The sequence below is a fragment of the Pectinophora gossypiella genome, chromosome 8, assembly GCF_024362695.1.
Source record: "Pectinophora gossypiella chromosome 8, ilPecGoss1.1, whole genome shotgun sequence".
Lineage (NCBI taxonomy): Eukaryota > Metazoa > Arthropoda > Insecta > Lepidoptera > Gelechiidae > Pectinophora > Pectinophora gossypiella.
Window position 1 is genome coordinate 3,936,007 of NC_065411.1, and position 24,332 is coordinate 3,960,338.

The 24,332-nt window shown below is 37.2% G+C and overlaps 1 protein-coding gene across 2 annotated transcripts in view; it reads right to left on the reverse strand.

Annotated features, from left to right (window-relative positions):
* Positions 1-24,332, reverse strand: part of LOC126368884 (G protein-activated inward rectifier potassium channel 3-like) — a 76,295-nt gene that overhangs the window by 41,170 nt on the left and 10,793 nt on the right. For both annotated transcript variants that reach the window (XM_050013091.1, XM_050013090.1), the window contains exon 2: positions 12,560-13,080. In XM_050013091.1, the coding sequence (XP_049869048.1) occupies positions 12,560-12,936 (377 nt within the window). In that variant the 5' untranslated portion in view covers positions 12,937-13,080. The remainder of the gene's footprint in view (positions 1-12,559; positions 13,081-24,332) is intronic.

Below are 24,332 nucleotides of genomic sequence, written 5' to 3' on the forward strand. Positions count from 1 at the left end.
ATGGCCATATTCCGTTTACGGCAAACGTTAATTTTAAAAACCGTATGTGCGCAACAAACTCCCTAGTAACAACTGCCGTGTCATACGAATCTCTGCTATCTCAAAAAATGCTGTTTTGAGTAAATCGCCTTTAAAGTTTTTTTCAGTTAATCGTCTGTATAGTTCGTATTAAGTGAAATATCTATCATCAAAATATCAGAAAATATTCTAAAATGTACTCTGAATAACAGGCACTTTTGATTTTTTTCTTTATTATAATAGTTTTTATTTAAATCGAGTTTAAGAGTTGTGCATGACCACTCTTCCATAGAAATGTGGTCACGCGGTCTGTGCTATATTAAGTTAGCAGAGTTTGGCACATGCAGCCGGTTTGTAATTATAACTTTAATCTATCTATGCTAATTATTAGTTGTAAGAGATGATCATTACAAGCTTTCTATAAAGACTGCTTTTTGAGGTAGCCCGGGTTGAGTAGACTAAGTGAAATAGATACAAGGAAAATATTTATATTAAGTACTTAGTTTAATTTTGATATCTACAATATTGGAAATATTAATGGACAAGTTGGGAATTCCTTTTTTTCTACCCTGACATACTTTTTTTGCTTCGTACACATTCATCAATCAGCAATCAGGAGCTCAGAATTATGTAATTTTATAATTTTAAATAAAATAATCTAAAATATAATGAACGTTTAGAAAAAATATTTGTGAAATATATAATTATGTTCAAACTTCTTCTCAATACAATAAAAAAAATGGAATTCCAACAGCATGTTTGCAATCATCCATCACAATGCCATAGCTAAAAATGTTTTAGGCATAACCTTCAGGAATCAATTAATTCCTCCTCACAATTTTCATCACTCCAAAATCATCGGCACACATGCACCACCCCTTACTAAAAACATCTGTTGAACCCTTACTAAATTCAACCATCCTCAAGGCCAGCACACCACACCCCCTTGGAAACACCTTCCAGTAGTTCGTCGCAAAATAAAATAATGTTTTCGTGGCCAAGAGTCTGCATTGTCGTACCTTCCGACGACTCTTCTCCACACAATCTGCTAGACTGCATAACTCCCCTCTCCCGAAAACTTGTCTGCTATGCAAGCACAGTTCGTGCTTGATGAAACCAGAGATGAACCAGACACGATGGAAGTTTGCACCGGCTCGAAACATACTCCCTACGCTTTTTGCAGCCACAAGCGTAGAAGAGTCAATCAAGACGATCATTGCTGAAAATTGATCTCCACTCTCAACAAGAATGTATGATCCTGTGAAGTTTATACTTCAGAGTAGGAATTTGGTTTTCTATTGCGAGGGACAACCCTCGAAGAAAGTAGAAAATAAAACTATAAAAACTGGCCTCCTCCGCCTGCTTCGCCTCAGTATCATATTTCACCCTTGAGACAAACGTCTCAATGAACAGAACCAACGTTCTTGAAAACAGCAATCCCCACAGCTAGCCTGGGCATGCAAATAGCCTCCTGCACATCCATAGCAAAAATCTCGTCAACAGTAGGTACCTTCATTATTTAGATCGCCCTATAAACATCTATGGGACTTATTCCACATATGAAACCAGTAGATATTCAGAAGATGGTGTTAAAATTGAAAGTACTGCCAAAAAGCTTTTAGCTTAGGATCATATTTACATACTATGGATGTGGAAACCAACCGTAAAGGATTATTTTTCGAGAAAGGCAGTTCCACTGCAGGCTGAAAAGTCCATAATACAGCATCAGCATTCTGTCTCTGTATTGAACAACCCTTGCAACCACAAGAACTTGGCTTTGAATTGTGACAATTATACCTCACAAAAGAAAAATATAATTCTCTTCTTGGCTATGATGAGATCAATCAACTCGTCCTCACTTGTGACTGCAGAATACACAAAGCTCTGGAACCAGGGTACACCCTCATAGCAACTGATACAATTCCCGGTTGCACAGCGAACTCTTGAATTCTCGAGAGTAAAAGAGATTGACGATCTGACAGATTATCACAAAAATCGACAACACAGACCATCAGTCCACAAAACCTGAATCCGTTTCGCGACAAACCACAAAAACCGCTTCCAAGGGGGTATAATATACATAGAACCCTTGAAGAAGCCGAACCCAGCAAAGATTCCGACAAATGTTTTACAAAAAATCGCATTCGGCGAACGAGAATCATCTAGGAACAAAAGCAATAAACAAAATAACCCTGTGCTCATGAACTATTTACGATTTTGATGCTGCAATTGATGATCAAAACTAAAAATAATATTAATAGCGATGATGTTACCGCTTGCTCAGTTATGAAAGCCCAGGGTTACATCTATTGCAATTCTTTATTCAACAAGAAAAGTCACAAGACCTTATCATCAGTTTATCAAACAGTTTTCCAGCCTGGTATTGTATCCTCCCATTGATGGTTCTTGCAAAACTCGATCCTTTGACCAACGGTTCCAGGTAGTATCACTGTTCTAAAGAAGTTTCCCATTCTTATTCAAACCAAAAAATATTTCCCCTTTATGCCTGGTTCAAAGCATTTTGGGTCCTCGACTTCTCTCTCAGATTCAGGAAGTGTTTCCTCCCTGGGCGCCGGGTTTGCAAGAATGTCGCGAATCACTAGGATTGTCTTCGTCGTAGTCACGCCTATCTATTGTAACTTTTAGTTAGATGAGTTAGGCGTGACCCACATGCAAAAAAATGAAGTTAGCAGACTTTGTCAACCTCTGTATCTCAAAAAGTATCAATAAATTTTAAAATGTTTTTACTGAACTATGTAGAGCATAGGATATAAACCCCCTTTTGCACTGGTTATTCGTAACTCGACTATTTTAAGATAGCAGACTTGTGCGTGACACGGCAGACAAGGTCTTCTATCGTGTGGGTTGTGAGGTGGAATACCAGCCTCATCAACCCTGGTGTTAGGGTTATGACTGACCCGCCAAAGGCCCCTGACATGGTTCATGTAACGAATATTTAAATTTAAAGTCACAACCGTTTATTTAAATCAAAGTTAATTGTTTTTTGTGTATTTAAAACATCTATTGTTATTTAATTTTTTTAAGACAGATTCATTAAAGATTAAATGTTCCTTTAATTATAAATTATTTAATATTAATATTCGCACGCTGTATGGTTGAGTGATGGACTTTTTCTGATATAATGGCCCCGATTCCTGCAGACACTGCCTAATTTTATTTTAAGTTATATCCGTCATTTTCATATCCGTCGAAAAGGAAAGGGACGGATGATTCACAGCTCTTAATTTTAGGAAGAATGAGTAAATGAATGAATAACCCGGGCGAATCAAAAGGTACGTCGCTGGTATGCAATCCGTTTGACGTGCTGTCTACTTAACTGTGTCGGGTTATTTACGGATGTAAAATTTTTAGACGGTTGGTTTTGATTTTTGCTTAAAATTGACGTGTGTTCCATAAATTTTATGCTTGTCGATTACCCGTCCCTTTCCTTTTCGGCGGATAAGAAAATGACAGATAGGTATAACTTAAAATAAAATTAGATGGTATTTACAGGAATTAGCACCATTGTATATTTAAGATCTTTTGTACCACTCTAGAGCGAATAAATTTTTATTTCATTTCATTTCCACTACTCACTTACATCAGTAAATAGTAACCGAGACCAACGGCTTAACGTGACATCCGAAGCACGGATCATCTTACTTTCGGACAATCAGACCACATCAACATTCGTATCTGAGTTACTATTGAGCCCCCATGGGACCCTGACAGACGTAACGGCTACATACTTAAGTAAATAGGAAGTAGTAATATTAAATCTTAGTTACTTACTACATCGTTAGTCTAAATGTTGTATTTTATATTGTTACTGTGGCGTCCTCGCATAATAAATGTACTTTTTTTTTTCTTGAAAACGCGGGAATTTTCTTTGCAGTTACTATAAAATTTGTGTCAGTAAAATAAGAATGGTCTGATGATTGTTTGTGATGAACCAAGGAGGTCCCTGTTGCTCTATGCTCTATGTTTGTGATGCTTGCTTATTGTTTTCCTGGTCCATATACTGCGCTTTATACTCACTCTGTTTGTTACGCATTGTATTTATATTGTACACAAGGAAGGGACTAGTATCTGAGATACAGGCTCGGCCTAGTTCAGATACTAGTGAACACTAGACTAAGTTTATAATGCGTTACTTATACTAAGAAATTATGTCTGAACCCTGTTTTAAGTAAATAAAGTTTATTATTTATTTATTATTAAAATGTCGCGCCCTGGCTTCATGTTTCGCGTCCCCGATTCTGTAAGCTATAGGACATTAATCGGTAACTCCCCCTTTTCTACAACGTATCACATTTCTAATCATATCTTCAAGTTATGACACATTGAGTTGCATTCTGTGAAAGCGTTCATGACATTATAAGTATTTTTTTCAAATCGTTATATATTTATATCGAAAACGTCTCAACGTGATGGTACATTATTACAAGCGACGGAGTGATCGTCTATGAATTAATACTTCTCAATATCCATCATAGGTTTCCTTATGAAAATTGGAAGCAAGTTGTCTCTGGACTCTGGTAGCTACTTCTGACTGCTACTCTCAGAGACGGTACACCTCGTGGCAGATTATACGTTATACTTAACGTATAGCCTAGAGTGCTATACGTTAGTTCCTAAGGAGAGTTCCTTGCGCAGCTTTCCAAGCATCGAGTAAACTTTTAAGATTGTATAACAGAACTAAAATAGTTTATTGACGTGTCTGAGGCCCTTTGAAGCTGCAAACGATTCCGATTTTGAATCATTACAGGGGGGTTAGCCAAGTTGCAAATGGTTTCAAAAAGCGACATTGACAGTGATGGCAATGGCAGTGGTTAATGTATGGCTAATCCTCTGTTATGATTCATCATCATCAATTTAAGAGCCACGCTCTTTTCGGTGTAGCATTTTCCATTCCAGTCTATTAAAGGCCAATTCTTTGACTTCCCTATAAGACACGACGTTAACCTTTTCTTTAATCTGTTCCATGTAAGCTCTTCTTGGTCTCTCCCTTCCTCTCTTTCCTTCTAGCTTTCCTTCTATGATGTTTTTAATAAATTCGTCGTGTCTTATTAGGTGTCATCTTGCCTCTTCTGTCCTCAATAATTCTCAGTATTTGTCTTTTTAATAGAATAAGTTGGACAGAAAGGGTTATATGAGGAAGTGCTAGTAAGAGTGGAAAAAGACAAATACTGTTATGATTAATAAATGGTTTTACAAAACAAACGAATTGGAGTAACTTATTACCCAGTTAAAAAGGACTGCTGTCGACCAAATTATGATTCCTTCCTAGAATGCAATTTATAAAACTTTAGTCAGGTACATAAAAGTTTACTTTTTGCAGTACGTAAATAAGGGTAATTTTTAAACAACTACGCCAATTTTGTCCACGAGGCGAGGGTTCAATTCATTAAAATACATAAAACCATTTTTTTCAAGTGTGCATGTAATATTTACGATGGCAAAGAACAGTCATAATTTGAAGTGTTATTTTTTTTATTGTAGATTTGCCAAAAATGGCATTAACTACTTGGCCGGACTTCTTGAGCATGCTATTTAAACATTTGATTCATCTAATTTCACCCGTGGTGTACGAACTGCCCTCAGCAGGACACGTAGTACGAATACGAAGGAAGTGAATGGCCTCGCGTCGTTCTTGGTAGCACCGTGTCGAGAATCCCTACATCATTTTATTAAACGCGAAATTCTTCGTACTTACCTACAACGCCACTTTCTAGGCTTTTAGAACAATCGGAACCTAAACATAACTATTATTACACAAGTAGGCATTTCAAAATGTTTTTTGGGCAAAATAGTAAGGGGCGGCCTCTAAAACTGTATTACAATATTATAATAATAAAAAAAAACATTTAGGGCCCGGTACTAGGCTTTTCTTGCAGATACTTTTCCTCGGCTCGGCAGGTTTTGTAAGAAGCTGCAATAGTTTTAAGCGGATGACACGATCGACAAAAAAAAAATCGTCAGTTCAAAGTGTTAGATAAGTATGTTAGATATTTTTGAGTTTGAGTGTATCATGCATGCTTCAATGATTTATTTCTGACAATGAGTTAGGTATATTCAATGATTTATTTTCGACGTGTCTTAAACGGAAATGTTTTCCCTGGAACCGTTCCACTAAAAACTCTGGAATAACTGGAAAAATATATTTAGCTCAAAATGAAAAGTCTCTAAAATTTTAAACAATGAATCATCAAAGTAATTGAATACGTATTTTAAACTTATAAGCTTGCCTAGTTATGCGCCTAGGCATGCGCCAAATCAATTATGGAACTGAAAGTAGGTATTATAAAAAGATTAGGTAGGTACATACAAATGAATCGTTAATTCTACTGTCGAATAAAATAACTTCTGTGCAATAAATATTCGAAGGAATATACCTATACTGCTGTTACCAGGCGGATGACGGAAATAGATACATAATTTTATCTGAAACATTTTCTTTGACTACGAAATTAACATTTGCTACTCGTTAAATTCACTTTTCATTTTTTTAAATAAGTATAGGAATACGAAACATTGAAATGTAAAAGTAGGTAGGTATTACTACCAAAAAAGTCGGAATATCCTCTTAATTCCTTTTTTGACTTATTGTGTTTTTTACAGCCAGTGTGTGTTAATAAGAATGTACTTATTCGAATAAGTACTAGCTGGATAAATTAATACATATATATTGTATTACGTATATTACATATTCATATGATATATATATATATATATATATATATATATATATATATATATATATATATATATATATTGTATAAACCATGATGCCTGTTTTGTATAAATACTTAAATAAAACTTATTCACTGAAAACTACAACGGCACGACGAAATCTGGGTGACAAATTCGGTTGGTCTCTCGAAGATATAGAAGATGACCAGGTTTTTATTCATAGGCTGTCTAGATAGCAATATGACTAATTTAAAGACTATATCGCTTTCAAAGGCCTCACCATCTGCCTACCTAACTTTACATCAACACCTGTCAATTATTGCAATTTTCTCAGGGCTATCACCAAATTACCAAGCGATCTATGACTTATACATATTGATTTCCATAAGCACGTTGTACCCTGATGTTAAGTTCGTGAGCTTATCTCTGAGCCAACTTTGCTACTTTGTTTATCAGTTGTTGATAACCGGTTAGCAATGATTAGCAAAGGTTACCGTTAATAAATATTCGACCAGCAGCCGTTAGCATGCCATGTGGAAATTGGAGATGAGAGTTATTAATAAAGTCTTTGTTATTAGCCTTTTATAATAACGACCTCGCTTCTGCAATAAAGAACTTGTTTCGCTAATTAAAATATCTTGATGAATTATTATCGGTCCTTTATGCCATAAAAAACTTGATAAAAGTCACTAAATTGACTGAATGACGTGAATGAAAGAAAGTCAATAACTTAATGATTTTAATTTGTCTTATTTTTAAGTATTTAAAAATACTCCTCAATGTTTTTTAAAGTCGATGCCACGGCAATAAAATACTTATTTCTCAATTTTAAAATAAGAACGAGACTTATTAAATTATTATTTATTATTAACAGCCTCCGTAGTCCAGTGGTTGAGCGTTATGCTTCCGATCCGGAGGTCCCGGATTGGAATCCCGGTGGGGACAAATCACAAAAATCACTTTGTGATCCCTAGTTTGGTTAGAACATTACAGGCTGATCACCTGATTGTCCAAAAGTAAGATAATCCGTGCTTCGGAAGGCACGTTAAGCCGTTGGTCCCAGTTACTACTTACTGATGTAAGTACGTAGTCGTTACATGAGTTATGTCAGGGGCCTATGGCAGCTCAATAATAACCCTACAGGGTTGATGGGGTTGGTAATCCACCTTTTTGACGTGACTTATTGTAGATTTGCCGCAGATGGCATTAACTACTTGGCCGGACAAATGGGGAGCGCTGAAGGCTCTCACCCGGTACAACGTTTAAGACAACAGGCCTGAGGGTGCCCAGTTGGTAATCCACCTCACAACCCACACGATAGAAGAAGAAGAATATTAAATTATTATTTTTTAAATTGCGCAAATCCAGGTGACACGGGCACAAAAAAACGTTTTTACTTCCAGTATAATTATACTTCAAAATAGCTTAACAATTTGCGGTAAAACAAATGGCCGTGTCTTAATTTTTTAAGGTTACAACACTGTCGCTTGCGCATTGTCTGTCTATCTGGCGACTGGTTTCCTGTACCTATATTGCTTTTGAACGAGGATGTCCGTTTCCTCTGTGCAAAATTTTGCATATCTTCCCGAGAAATTCACCATTGAATTGATGCTCCATTTGGTGGTTGAGAGTCATTCGGACGGAAGAGCCTTCTATAGGGGTCATTGAGACTTTCTTATGACTATGATGAAATAGTTATACTTACCTAGATAATTCATATGATTTTATTATAAGGCCAGGCGCGCGCTACGACTTTTTTCGCCGCGCGGCAGAAAAAAGCAGCGGCATAGTGTCGCACTGTAATACTGTACCAAACATTTTTAAATTGTATTGCGCGCACTTGATGGCAGAGCCACCCAGCGGCGCAGTATTCGATGTGACATTATACCGCTGCTCTCTTCTGCTGCGCGGCGAAAAACTCGTAGTGCGCGCCTGGTCTAAAGCGTTACGTTTTCTTTACGTGAAAGGTATATTCTTCAATTCTCGACTCGTGCTCTAAACCGTGGTATTCGACTTTTATGAGTTTTAGTTCATGTTTGGATTATAGATAATTGATATCACGTGGTTTCCAGGGACTGTGCCCGGTTAATGGCTTATTTATTTATTTATTTCTTTATTGCATTGCTTATGCTCGCCCCCTGTTATGTGGGACTAAATTGTAGGTGGCAAGGAGTGGGTGTACTGTACGTACAGTCATGAGCAATATAATGTACCCACTTTAAAACCCTGTCGCACTAACATATTTAACATTTAGTGAGACTTACAGTTCCATTTGTCAAAAAAGTTAATGTGACATGGTACCAAAGTGTATACATATTAATGCTCGTGACCGTACACCTCTGCCTACTGCCTACTAGCGTGATTTTATGTATATTTTACTATCGTAGATTTGTATATCTGCTCCTATAATATGTGTTACGTGGTCGAGAGTGTAATATATACCTTGAAACCATGTCACATTATCTTTTTTGACAAATTAAACCTTAAGTCTCAGTAAATGTCAAATATGATAGTGCGGCAGGGTTCTAAAGTGGGTATATGATATTGTTCATGACTATACATACCATTATTGATGAGGATATAGGTATGTTTTTTTAACTTAAGCGCAAGTATAGATTACCTGCAATATGCCAACACGTCATATCAGTTGATAAAATAGCTTTTATTTATATAAATATTAAAGTCTCGGTGACTTACTGATTAAAATGTCAAAATAATGAAAACGCAAATAGCATTGTTTATATTTCGGAATGTAAGCATTTTTTATCGTAGGCTCGTATGATTTTTTATCAATATTGCATATTCATTACATCATCACATCATGTTTCATTTAGATAGACAGGTAATAAAAACAACAAGTTCGATGTCTTCGTAAATTAAACGTTAAATTCAAAATACGTACGTACTAAAAGGAACTTGTCATTTTAGTTTACTAGTACAAAATATTGCGCGTTCATAATTATTATATTTTTATACCTTGGGACCATGTATCAAAAGTGGCTGCAAATAGTCTTCTAATTATTTGCGGCTCTGCCTACCCCTTCGGGGAACATGGGCGTGAGTTTTGTATATCATATTATACTATATATACGTATATTCTTACATAGGTATAGACCACGCAATAGAAAAAAGAGGTAGGAAAAGCCCTAACGCGCATTTTGTATGAGAACCGCTGTCGCCGGTTGAACCCCACTCTCTTTCACTACTACTCCTTCAAACAGATTACTACGATAGCTCTACTGCTTCTCCAATTCCATAGCTACTTTACCGGCAATGTATATTTTATGTGATAGGCATCATTACTTTTCGTAAATTACTGCATACTTACTTACAAAAGTATCTTTGTGATAGCCGATTATACTAAGGTTTTTAGCTTTCCTGTTTCGAATTCGAGTTTGGTCTGCATTAGACGACATTTTAATATAAGTACTGTAGCGGAGCTCCGTGCGTCGTAAAGTTTGCGGACGAGTAGAATGCAAAGTTGAAATATGAACTATTTGCTCATACTTGTATGGCGCGAGTTTCGCGCTTTCTTGGTCCTTCCAAACTCTTTCTTCTATTCCGTTGTATATGCCTACATCAACCACATATTTAGAGCCCTATCTAGCTCATTAGGACACCATGATACTACGGTTGCGCCACCAACAAAATTTATACAGTTGTATAAAGGGTATATATTGTATTTATTTATTCTAGAATTTATTATATTAAGTTTAGTTTACATTCAGTTAATCTGTTACTAATACTAGATTAAGCTTTCTGTTACTAACATAATATGGACTAGTTTCCGAAATAAATATCTTGAATTTCATGTTGCACCATCCCGCATCCAAGTTTGGTAAATGTTTGTTTCGTGGTAGTGGTTGTTTGGAAGAAAATGCTCTAGAGCAATAAGGTCGCACAAATTGTACTGTATTCATGTATTATGTCTGGTTGTTGAAATGTAGTTCTGTGCAATAAAGTATTTTTGATTTGATTTTGGATTTGTATATCACCTAGTTGCGCATTTGCGCAACTATATGGTGTCCTAGTGAGATAGGGTCCTTACCTTTACGACTCTACCTATAGACACTGATTAAGGAATAATATTATACTACGTATAGAACGGCAACTCTCCGCTCCCCACCAGCGTCCGAGCTAGGTTTACCTCACCCCCCTCGAACATAGTTCAGACTTGAATCGTATGGTATCGGACGTCACACACACAGATGCGCGTATACGATAATGTCGATGTGTAGTGTCTGTGTAAAACGAGGTTGTTTGTATGAAATGTCCGGGGTGTGGTATAGATATAGTGCTATCTATAGATTATATACCTACCATGTATTACACAGTATATCCCATTGCATTGCGCGCACAATTCAAAAGCGTGATAACCATCTTTATTATTGAAACCTTATGCATCTCATCTGAAGGTCGGTAATAAAGTGGTAGTTCCAGATAGCAATTACGAAAGCCTGAAGCCATGTGGGCGACTGTACTTGACCTTTGTCTCCCATGGACGAAGAGAGAATTTATTGACATTATATGAATAACTACAGAGATAAGGAAAATACTGAGAAAACTCCTTTTCGGAACTGGCCTTTTTAAGAGTAAATGAACAAACTCCTGTCTCATTAACCAAATGCATGCAGTAAAAAAAGGTAGATTTTTGTGAGATCCCTCAATCAACTATCGACCTTCTAGGGTCGTTTAATTCTTTCAAATATTTATCCTCTCAGACGATGCCCTGAGCCGAAGTTCGCGCCCAACTGGGCACTCTCAGGCCTGTTGTCTTAAACGTTGTACCAAGTGAGAGCCTTCAGCGTTCCCCATTTGTCCGGCCAAGTAGTTTATATTAATGCCATCTGCGGCAAATCGACAATAAATCAGGTAAATTTTAAATTTTATTTAGCACATTTAACACATTAAACTTAGAAGATAAAAAGTGTGCATATTCTGATGCAGTTCTATTATGATGACGTAAAAAGGAAAATGTTACTTGCTCTTTTATGACTCAGGAGCAAAACAAAGTAACTTGAGTACTTACGTTTTTGTGCAAACGTAAATGACTTCAGCAGAACTTGACATTTTCCTATTATTCCCCTCCACAATATAATCACTTAAACGCTCTCCTACAAACTACGTTATATCTCAATCACGTCTAGAATTCCTATTACGTACGCTTGACCTAACCATGGCTGTGAATCCCTTTCTCTCGCATTTTAATCACAATAAAGTACGCTAAAGTATGGCAAATTGTAGGCATTTACAAGTTTATAAATTGTGATTGGTAAGAATTTACTACATCTGGCGTCATAATTTTTACTCTATGACTTAACATTGAAGCTTAGATACAGTGATGGCTCCGGTGGCGTTGCTCTTCGGGAATATCTTGTAATATTCAAGTATTTATGCACAATAGACTTAGGGCTCTATCTGATATGAGATAGGTCTTATTAGGACACCACAGTCGCGCCAACAACAAAATAAGTAATGAAGGTGTCTTGTTGGTCGTGCAACCAACAAGGGGCGAATGTGATGGCGCCACCATGGTGTGATATGACCCTTATTAGCTGTAGTTGTACGCCTACCGGTACCGCCTTTGTGTGTAGAGAGATTCATCATCATCATCTCCCTAGCATTATCCCGTTCACAGGGTCTGCTTACCTAACCTGAAGACTTGACAGGGCCGGTTTTTTACAGAAGCGACTACCTGTCTGACCTTCCGACCCGTGAAGGGAAAACCAGCCCAATACAGGTTAGGTCACATACCTCCGAAAGTGCATTTCTCGGAAATGTAGGTTTCCTTACGATATTTTCCAAAAACGACATTATTTTTTTTTAATTGTATATTCTAAGGACTTACCTAAGAAGAAGGTTGAGGGAACTATCATTCCTAGTGGTAGGCACGTCCTTGACGCTGGAGGGCTCGCTTCGCACTCCTCGGAGGGACAACCTCAGTCCTCGCGGGATCGAGCTCAGGAGACCGTTGCTACTGTTCCTCCGTTGGTTCAGACTCTTCGAGCGCGTCAACTTGCTCGCCTCCAAGTCCATCGCCTGCGGGTGCGGCGACACCTCCTCGATCGTAGTACTCGAGGCATTGGTCTTCACTATAGTAGGAACAGCATGCTTCACATCTCCTAATAACTTCTCCCACGGCGACGCCAGGTCCTCCTCCGAAATAGTCTCGAAACTCCTCGGCCCCACCGACGATGACGTTTTATCAGACATTTTATCCAACATCAGCACGGAACTTCGCACGGAACGCAGCACTAACAGACACCTCAGGGCACTTCGTCACTTTGGGTTTTTAGTTTCTTGGCAACACTTCACTCTTATCATAATATCCATTTGTAAATCATAATGCTTAGGGAAGAAATGTTGACACTGAAACAAGAGAAAAACACCGTTAATGACCATCGAATATATTGCACAACGAAATGATTCGTTGTATAATAAGTAACAAAAAGATGTAGGTACGCTAAAGTTGCAATTATAAAGACATAATGTGGAACCATTCGGTTCGGTTCGAAAGTAATTTACTCATACTTTCGTGAGAACATACTTTTACTTTTCAAAAATTTCTTTCGCCGTAATGGACTGTACGGATTGAATGAGCGAATGACACGGTCTGGTGGGCCCGAATGTGACGATTTCAAAAAGTTATGGAGAAGTATATTGTTCTCTTAACAAGTACAGTAAGTATAATATCGCTATATTTAATAGGAAACGAATAAACTCAGAAACGTTGTCGGTTCCTGAAAGATTCAAGCACAACTAAGATATTCCTTGTCAAATAAGCCTTTCTAATAACTCCACTTTGTAAATTGAAGTGGTATTGTTTGAAGAGAAAGGCGCATTAAACCAGACAAGCAATTACAAACATATTGAGATGGCTTAATTACTACACACACAAGATTTCAGTGTGCCTAACAGTCAATTAGACCGAAATCTAGATGAAAATAATAAGCTTATTTGCATTTTAGAAACTGCAAACACATTGAGCGTTACAACAACGGATATTTTTATGATAGCAAATTATTAGTTAGCGTGGTAGATACGTAATCGACTTGAAAGTAGTTCAATGATGTCCCTAACGACTCATTTACACTATCAGTTGCAAAAAAAGATGAGTTAGTAGCATTAGGTTTCCGCTCGCGATTTAGACCGAGTAGACTTCGGTTTATCGCAGACCAAGAAGAGCTTACATGGAACAGATTAAAGAGAAGGCGAACGTCGTATCTTATAAGGAGGTGAAGGAATTGGTCTTTGATAGACAAGAATGAAGAATGCTACATCGACAAGAGCGTGGCTCTTAAATTAGTGATTATGATGACGGATTAAATGTTACCTGCAGGCTAGACAGGCGTGCGGTTAGATTTTACCACCATAACTATATTTTAATTGCCCAAGTAATGGTCCCGGCGATTTACGCGAAAGTAAAACATGGCACTAATGCCGGTAAATGTAGAAAATACTTTAAAGGAAATTGTATGGAGAAAGCATTGCGAGTATTTACTTCAAAAACATCAGGTCTAAGTAATATACCTTTTTGCAACGGCCTCTGTGGTCCAGTGGTTGAGCGTTGGACTCACGATCCGGAGGCCTCGGGTTCGAATCCCGGTGGGGACATATCACAAAGTCCGAAAGTAAGATGATCCGTGATTCGGAAGGCACGAAAAGCCGTTGATCCCGGTTACTATTTACTGATGTAAGTGAGTAATCGTTAAATGAGCCATGTCAGGGGCCTTTGACGGCTCAATCGTAACTGATATCAGGGTTGATGAGACTGGTATTCCACCTCACAACCCACACGATAAGAAGAAGAAGATTGCCGTTTTAAAAGAAAAAGTAGTTTTATGTTTAACCACAATCATATAGAGATGGTAAATAAATAAATAAATGGTAAGCAATGCTTAGTTTGGTAAGGACTTTGCAGGCTTGAATCACCTGATTGTCTGAGAAAGGTAAGATGATTACGTGCTTTTGAGGGCACATTAAGCCGTTGGTCCCGGCTATTGACCGTTAAAATGCCTCCGTTAATCCGCAGTGGAGCAGCTTGGTGGAGTATGCTCCATACCCCCGGATGATTGTGTTGTAATCTTTCTTGTGTATATTTTATAATTGTTTCGTGTGTATATGTGTAATAAATTACATATAGGTATTTGATTTGATGATGTTGCGCACGACGGAAAACTCTTACCTAGTAAAAGGATTTTAACAATAGTATTTGTATGCAGGTAATAGTAACCCCGCAAAAGTTCGTCTGAATCACTCTTTATCCCAATAGTGACCTAAAAACGCAGGGAAATGACAGTTTCCAACTAAACAAATCAGTTAAGTTTTACTAAACGTCAAAACACGAAATTACTATAGAAAAAAGCACACTGTGACGTCATAGAAAAACGATAACATATCAGATATATTAGTAAGTTTTTTTTTATTAAAATTCATAAATAAGTTAAATAGAAAAAGATGTTTTTCGTTAGTTTTAGATCTATCTGTCTTTATTTGGTATTCAGAATTTCATAATTTATCTTGAACCAAGTACACGACCCAATTGTTTTGCATGTACAGTCATGAGGAATATAATGTAGCCACTTAGGACTCTAGGACTGTGTTTCACTAACATATTTGACATTTAGTGAGACTTACAGTTCAATTTGTCAAAAAAGTTAATGTGACATGGTACCAAAGTGTATACATATTAATGCTCGTGACCGTAAACCAGCTGCCTGTCTCGACCTTAATGACTGCAAAAAGTTTGTTGTCTGCTGGGTGTAACTATAAAATTTTACTAAATCATTCAGTGCCAACCTCCGTCTCCGCAGTTTGTCATAAACGTGTAAATTATAATGAATTCTGAAAATTGAAGTTCTCGAAATAAAAGCCGATGTCATCAAACACACATACGTAAAGTCACACTTGTAACCCTATTGGGTTGGACTGAAACATTTTTAAAAGAACCTACAGCTACTGATATTTGTCTTAAGAAGCATACGATGTTTGTATTCTGGGGGCTTTGGCTTTCGAGACCATAAGTTGTTTCACCTTCTCAAAGTTAAGGAACTTTGAGAAGAAGATTGGACATCAGTTACGAGAGGGGATGTTATGCTCACTCTGGGTCATACCTGATGCAAAGGCTACACATTTCTATTTGACTAAGCAGGAATCCCTGCTCAATGAGTAATTAAGTATTTTTGTTATATTTTATTACTTATTCTGTGTGTCGTTTCCATATCTCGGGACTATTTAGTCCCGGACATTTTTTTGGAAGGCGTTCGTAAATATAAATTTTATTTTATATCTCTCTAAAAAATAAATATAATAGGTACTTAGTTTTGAGGGTCAGTTTTGTAGATGGTTCATTATTAAAAAAAAATTAGTTTTCTGGCTTCACACACTCACACACTCACACACACACACACACACACACACACACACACACACACACACATTACTCCATACCTAGAAGTTTTATTTTTGTTAATTTTAAATATTTTTATTATGTTTCATTATTGTGTATTTTGATATAAGCAGTTATAATTTTTCATAGTGCTCTGTATTCTGTCCGTGTGTCCATTTTGTAAATCCTGACAGGAAATCGTACTCTGGCCCCTGCGATACAAGCTGAGCTTAGTGCAGGGACCGCCGCATATCTAGAGTAATTGGTCTTATTATAGTTGTCTATATTTTTATTAATGTAAAATTGTAAGCCTATGTTCAATAAAGATTATTATTATTAAGTACTTGAATTGCAGTGCCAACATTCAGATAATAAAATTTTGAGAAAATGACATTGAACGATGAATGATGTCACCAGACCATTACTAACCGCCTGGTTTTCAGAAAATCGTCTTTTCATATGAGCAATAAATACAATAATGATTCGATACGCGGAAAGAATGCATTACGAATGCTCACGTGGACTAATTAGGCGACTCTATGGAAATGAAAAGAAATGAAATATAATTATTCGTTCTAGAGTGGTAAATAATTGTAATTAAAATAATATATTGCATTGCCCAATAAAAGTCCTTCACTCAACCATAGAATAAGGAATAATACTACGTATAGAACGGCAACTCTTCTAACCCCCCCTCGGACATAGTTTAGACTTAATCGTCACATACACAGATGCGCGTGTATGAGAACGTAAATGTGTGGTGTCTGTGTAAAACGAGGTTGTTTGTATGAAGTGTCTGGAGTGTGACTCAACCATGTAGTGTACGAATATTAAAATAAAATCTACTTAATTTAAAATCAGCAATATAAATAAATATATAAATCCTAAAAATACACAATAACCAACAATATAAAAATTCAATTGCATCGTGAGCTCAAATTCAAATATTCATCAACAGAGTAAAAGGAATGGTGAATTAAATTGTTTTAAGTAATTTACTTTTGAACATTGGTCGCCGTAATTTCTTTATACTAAGCGGTGGTACATTTATTTATACACATGTAGAATACATTATTTTTAGTGTTAAATTTGTTTGTGGCATATGCAATAAATTCTCAAATCTTTTACTAATTTTCGCTTCAGATTTCTTCCCTGCAAAAATGCAAAGATGACGGGAGATAGTGAAACAATACAACATAAGAATAATAAATCATACATAATAATTTAAAAGAAAAATGTTAGTCTTTTTCTTATATTTTTCTGGCGTGTAAGTATAGATTCTAAATTTTACCAGCCAGAATTCTCAGCACTTCCTATTAATTCAGCCAATAAATATATTACGTCTTGTCAAAAGAATCTTACTGTTAATGTGAAGTGCTACTCAATTCAATCCCACAATTTAATGTTAGCTTCTATTTCAATATAGATGAGTGGAGAGAAAGGTAGGAAGGTAGGGAGTGGAATTCTCTGCCGTCTTCTGTATTTCCGAATGCATATAACCCGGGTGCTGACAAGGCCAGAGTGAACAGGCACCTTTTTGGCGAGCTTATCCTTAGGCCTCGTCAATGCCTTCGGGCAAGTCTGGGGCCACGAGCAAACCCATCCAATGTAAACAAAAAAAGTATTTAGAATTGTATTTCTAAATGTTTCTTCTTTTAAGTTGGTAAAATAATCTACTCCTAAGTTGGTATTATTGACTTCCTATGGTGGCGTTACGAGAAGCTTTTTTCGTCGAAACAAAAGGCTCTCATGTTTGATCATACAAACATGTATGATCGTAAGCTCCCATGCTTAAACATTAGATGACAAGTGTTTAGACACTAAAGTAACGGTTCGCAATTGTAATTGTAAATCTTATTATATTGTATACATCATATTATTATCTAGGTACCTAGTACTTCCAGACTTATATAATTTTATTACAGCAATAATCTTACACGTGTAACAGCCATTAAAATATATATAAACTAGATATATAATATTACTCCTCTTCGTTTGGTTTTCGATAAAATACAATGTATCGCTCATAATTTATGTGTATAGCAACCAACCACTGTGTTAAACTGTCATAAAAAGGTGTAAAATGTAATTAAAATCGCATTTAAATCCTGCAGAAAAGACATTGCATTTATTTAGCTACGCTTTATTAATTCAAATTCTAATTATTTATTTCGGACTTCATCCATATATGTTAGTAACACACAACTTATATTCTAATGTTAATTATAACGTATACAACTTAAAGCTAATACACTCGCGCGTCCCTAGGCACAACAGCGTGCAGCTGCATCCAGCGCCGCAGCAGCGGGGCAGCGGAGTTTATAGTCAGTTGGATAAATTTAATGCTATAAAAGAAATTGTAATTTTGTACCTAATCCACTGCTAGACAAGAGTGTTTGATCTAATACCTTACGGGAGAGCGCTCAACTCTCAATATTCTTTATTTAAATACTATGATGGTGTACAAGTTGGCAAGTTACATATTTTATGAGTTTCACATCACAGACTCTTTCAAATAAAGTAATCAAATTACTCTGTGGTATGAAAACGCGAGTAAATCGCGCCCTCTGAACAAGGTCTTAGGTGGCACACGATGAGAATGAGATTTTTATATAAAGTGTCCGGTCCTGTTACCATATGCTGTTTGAGGCAAATCTATAATTAGATTCCATCAGACGAAATCTTATAAATACGCCTTTATCCCCAAAGACTATGAGCTCTTGAGTTTTCTTCCTACACCACTGTTTCTCAAAAGCACACCCAGTCACCCATAGCATTTCGAAAGAGAACCCTATTGGACTCAGGAAGCCGGTTCAAATTCGACACACTACACCCGAGGCGTATTACAAGTCGGCCGTCGTATTTTAGACCGGTGTGTCTGCCAAACATCTGCCAAATGTGCCGAGAACGCTGAATGTGGGTCAATGTTCCAGAGCTCTGCAGCGGCGGTCGTGGTCTGGGGGGTTTAAACGGCCATATCGAAGCACTTCATCTAAAAAAACAAATGACATTTATGTGCATTGCGCACTTACATTTATATGCGCAAATGTCAGATTGCTTTTTTAGATGAATTGCTTCGATGTGGCGTTTTAACCCCCCTGGTCATCACTGTTGGATACATACAGCGTTTTAAATATCTATTCTGGTATTCATTTTTAGTCTAGATCTCCTAATCTACAGTTTTTTTCGTTAACGAATGCAAAGGTCCTAGATAGCGTGCGATCTGTTTTTTTTTTTTTGCTGCGGGACTGACTTTTTAATTGTTTTTTTTTTTATGAATCCTTAGCCGTGTTTTTATTTCTTACTACAATTAAAAATAAACAAATAAAAATACCTATTTGTGGGTACTTTACTTACCTATGCTAAAATGTATGATCATTTTTACCCGACTGTGGCAATACAAAAAGGAGGGTTATGTGTTTGACCGCTATATTTGTATGTGTCTCACCGAACTTCTAAACCACCTGTTAGATTTTAATAAACGAAATGTCACTAGAAGCTATTGATAGTTTTAGGTTGTAAATTATATTTTTTGATAATAAACGCACATGATACTACTACAACGAACCAGCTAATCTCTAACAAAACTTGGAAGATTGTTCTGCTTCTAAAATATAATGTTTATTTATGTTGTAGCTCAGCTGGTATACACAACTGTTAATAATTCTAGTAATATTACACTGCCTAAAATTAGCGCGTTTGCGTTTGTATGACCTCTTTCGTCTTCAGTCTTCTTCTATCGTGTGGGTTGTGAGGTGAATTACCAACCTCATCAACCCTGGTGTCAACCCTGGTTCACCTCACAACCCACACGACAGAAGAAGGCTTTAATAAAAATAGAACATCATCCTTCTGATAGACACAATCCGCGCAGGTCCGTTCTCTATGGATAGGGCTTTTTGGCGGGAGACGGGAACGGGACAGTTGCTTTCTTCATTGAATAATCTAAATAATTAATACGAAGTGGTGTTTTGTGGTTAATGATCGCATTAAGTTAGTCGGAAGACATTCGCGAGTGTTATTATATTGGAGTATTCAATAAACAAAGTGTATCTGCCTATTTTCGCTTCGTGTCAGGAAGCCGCTTCATAACTCAAAAGTTTATGCGGACTTTTGAGTTAATTCGTTTGGGGTTCGGAGTAGGAGTCTACTCCGTGGGTGGGGGCTTAGGTTTCATCATCATCACCTTTCATCATTTCATTAATCATCAAGAAAAAAATACGTCAGACATGGCTGTATGGGCATAGTTCCCTTTGCCTTACCCTTCGGGGAAAACCAAAACAAAAAAAAAATCTCTATGGATAGACATTTAAACCGCTGAAACGGAAAAACATACTCAAACTGTTCCGGTATTTAAATAAAGTAATAGGTTAGTGCTGCTGCTATTTTATTTTATGCAAATTCTGAAAAGATGCATAAAGATAATGTATTTGTCATAGCAGTTCTTAAGGAGCTTTTGATGGCTGATTAATGCTTCTTAGTCTGAGATAGTTTATCATCTGTGGGAAACGCGAAACAATGAACATAACTTTGCAATTACTGATCTTGATCGTGGATTGAAAACACGTGTCGTTACTCGCGGACATGTGTTGGCGTTTTATAGACAAACAATTGGTTGATTTGACACTGAATTTGCAGTGAATTACTTTCCAGGCTTCGTCCCTCAAAAACAATATAGATTGCGCTGAACAGGGGGGTTAAAATATAATAAAACATGTTAACATAATGGGCAGAAGATATAATTGTGCCTGGGCGTAATAAAAAGGGTCATTTATACCCAAAAACAAAGATAAAAGATACACACCAATGAAATTAGAAGGAAAATCGGGGGGGTTAAAAAGGCCACATTAAAGCAATTCATCGAAGAAAGCAATATTGCACTTTGACATTTGCGTATATAGTGCGCAATGCAAGCAACTGTCAAATAGCAATATTGCTTCCGTAGATGATAGATGAATAGATGAATTCGTTGATGTTTACAAATAATGTTCAATTATTTATGATCCAAATATGAATTAAAATGGAAATAAAATAAAATCACATGTGAAATTAATAGTATTTGAGTTGTACTTAACTTATGTAAGATCGAGAAACGAAGTATGTTGTCTTAAATTCTTTTCTGGGTGAAAGCAGTCAGCGCTCCCCTGTCAGTCCAACCCACTAATTGGGTCGTGTATTAGGTTCAAGATAAATTATGGTATTCTGATTACTACATAAAGACATATCTAAAACTGACGAATAACATTTTCTTTTTTTCTATTTAATTTATTTATGAATTTTAATCAAGAAAAACAATGACGTCACAGCGTGCTTTTTCATACAAATTCCATAGTCATTTCGCGTTTTGACGTTTAGTAAAAAGTTACTAATTTGACTAGTTGGAAACTAGCCTATTAATAACAATACATATGCGGCAAGTCCACAATAAGCCACGTTAAAAAACGACTCTTTTACGGCTCTGTATAACTCTAACACGGGGTTATTGAAATCAGGAATCGAGCTCACCACCTACACGAAACGTAGAAGATTTAAATCCGCCTCACGTTTAAGTATTTGAAACGAGCTGTATTAATGTTTAGTTAGAAACCACAACTCTCAGTTTGCCGCGAAGTTTCGCGCAAGCTCCTTGGAATTCGCAATAGTTTCGCGAGCTCACATTAAATTTAATCTATGTTCAGGTATGTTGACAATTATTCATTTGAACAAGTGGAAAACCCAAGGCCGACCGGTCCCAATGCGGACACAGACACAATAGGAAACAATCTATCCGCAAAATACATAGATAAAGAGACATGTCCGTGTATATCCTCCAGAAAGCAGACCCACAAAAGACTAGAAGGCACCCTACATCTAATTTGGGTATCAAAAAACTAAAGCATAACATGAGGCATAACGACACCTAGGACACTTCAAACAAAAAAAACTCGTTTTATACAGACACTACACATTGACGTTATCGTAAGCGAGCATCTGTGTGTGTGACGTCTGACGACGTACGATTGAAGACTAAAGTAAGACCGAGTGGGGGTGAGGTAAACCTAGCTCAGCCGCTGGTGGGGAGCGGAGAATTGACATTCTATACGTATTATTCCTTATTCTATGCCATAAGCAGAGATGTATCTATAGTGTAGTACACCATTCTTCGCCAACTATGTTTAAGTCTCATGTAATAGGAGACGAGCCTATCGCCATTAATCGGCGAAAATCCTAGAAATCACGTGATATCAATTATTTGCTATCCAAACGTGAATTCAAACTCATAAAATCTAATTCAATAGTTTAGAACCCGAGCCGGGATTCGAACCCGTTGTGTTACGATGTGAGCCACGCGTTTTCCAGGTATATCACACACATAACACCCATACACATAGGGGGACATTTTATCAGTGGCCTTAGCCAAGTTACTCTCAGACATCATTATAGCCCTATACCTCACATTATCCCTTTTTGACGGGGTTCGATTACCTAACCTGAAGATTTAACAGGTCGCGAGTTGCCAATATCAAATTTTAATAAGTAGTTGGGTAAATTCGCATTTTTAAAAAGACGATGTTTGAAACGAATCTGCAAATCCTTGCATGTAATGAAACATTGTAAGTATAAGAGAATGAACTAATCTTTCAGCCTTGAATACTGCGTGGAATGGAATATTCCTCATACGTGAAAGAAACATAGCAAGACTATAACATTCTGAAACGAATTTCATAATTAGTCGTAACGAATCGGTCGTTTTGAGGTTAATCGGTTATTAAATAATGTTTAACTTTCAGGTTGTAGATTTTTTACAGATCTAGGTATGACGACCTCCGTGGTTCAGTGGTTGAGCGTTGGGCTCACGATCCGGAAGTCCCAGGTTCAAATCCCAGTGGGGACATATCACAAAAAATATTATGTGGTCCCTAGTTTGGTTAGGACATTACTGGCTGAACACCTGATTGACCGAAAGTAAGGTGATCCGTGCTTCGGAAGGCACATTAAGCCGCTATTACTGATGTAAGTAAGTAGTCGTTGAGCTATGTCAAGGGCCTCTGGCGGCTCAATAGTAACCCTGACACCCGGGTTGATAAGGCTGGTATTCCACCACACAACCCACACGATAGAAGACGGATTTAGGTTTTTACAAAATTTAAATAACTAAGGACCCAGGTCATCTCAAGATGAACTATGTACTTACGCTACACCGAACTTTCTGTTAGACCAACCTGATAGGTGGTGAGTGAGTAATGCATATACTTTCTTAATGAATATGGGAGGGATTATCTCACACATTAGATACGCTATTTAAGTAATTTAATATAAACATCATCTCCTTAGCATTATCCCGTTTTTCACATGGTCCGCTTACCTGGCCTGAAGATTTGACAGGTCCGGTTTTTTACAGAAGCAACTGTCTGTCTGACCTTCCAACCCGCGAAGGGAAAACCAGCCCAACACAGGTTAGGTCACATCACCCCCATAGCATTATCCCGTTTTTTCAAAGGGTCCGCTTATCTAACCTGAAGATTTGACAGGTCCGGTTTTTTACAGAAGCGACTGCCTGTCTGACCTTCCAACCCGCGAAGGGAAAACCAGCCCAATACAGGTTAGGACACATCATCACCCTAGCATTATGTTTTTTCACAGGGTCAGCTTACCTAACCTGAAGATTTGACAGGTCCGGTTTTTTACAGAAGCGACTGCCTGTCTTACCTTCCAGAAAACCAGCCCAATACAGGTTAGATTACATACCTCCGCATTTCTCGGGAATGTGGGTTTCCTCACGATGTTTTCCTTCGCCACGTAGCACGTGATAATCAGCAATTTAATAAAAACAAAGGTAATAAATTAATGGGTCAAGATTCCCAGACACAAAGATATTGTTTACAGAAGATTATTAACCTAGCATAGGATGCAATTAGCATAGAATGATTGTCATATTAACGTAGTTCTAGACAAGTGATTGACATCTAGATAAAAAAAAGATGAGTCATGTATACTGCGACGGTGACTAAAATGCGTGTCATCAAGGCTTTGATAGGTTTAGGGCACATATTTTGAACAAAAGATCAGTCAGAAAAATTCACACACAGTTAGTCAGTGAGTTTGTGAAATGAGACTAACCCAATGAGTTTATCTACTGTCTATTTGCGTTTGGTAATGTTGTCTCGCATTGTTCGGCACAGGCTTCCCCTCAATCAATCGAAAGGGGCATGGAGCATACTCCACCACGCTGCTCCAATGCGGGTTGGTGGAG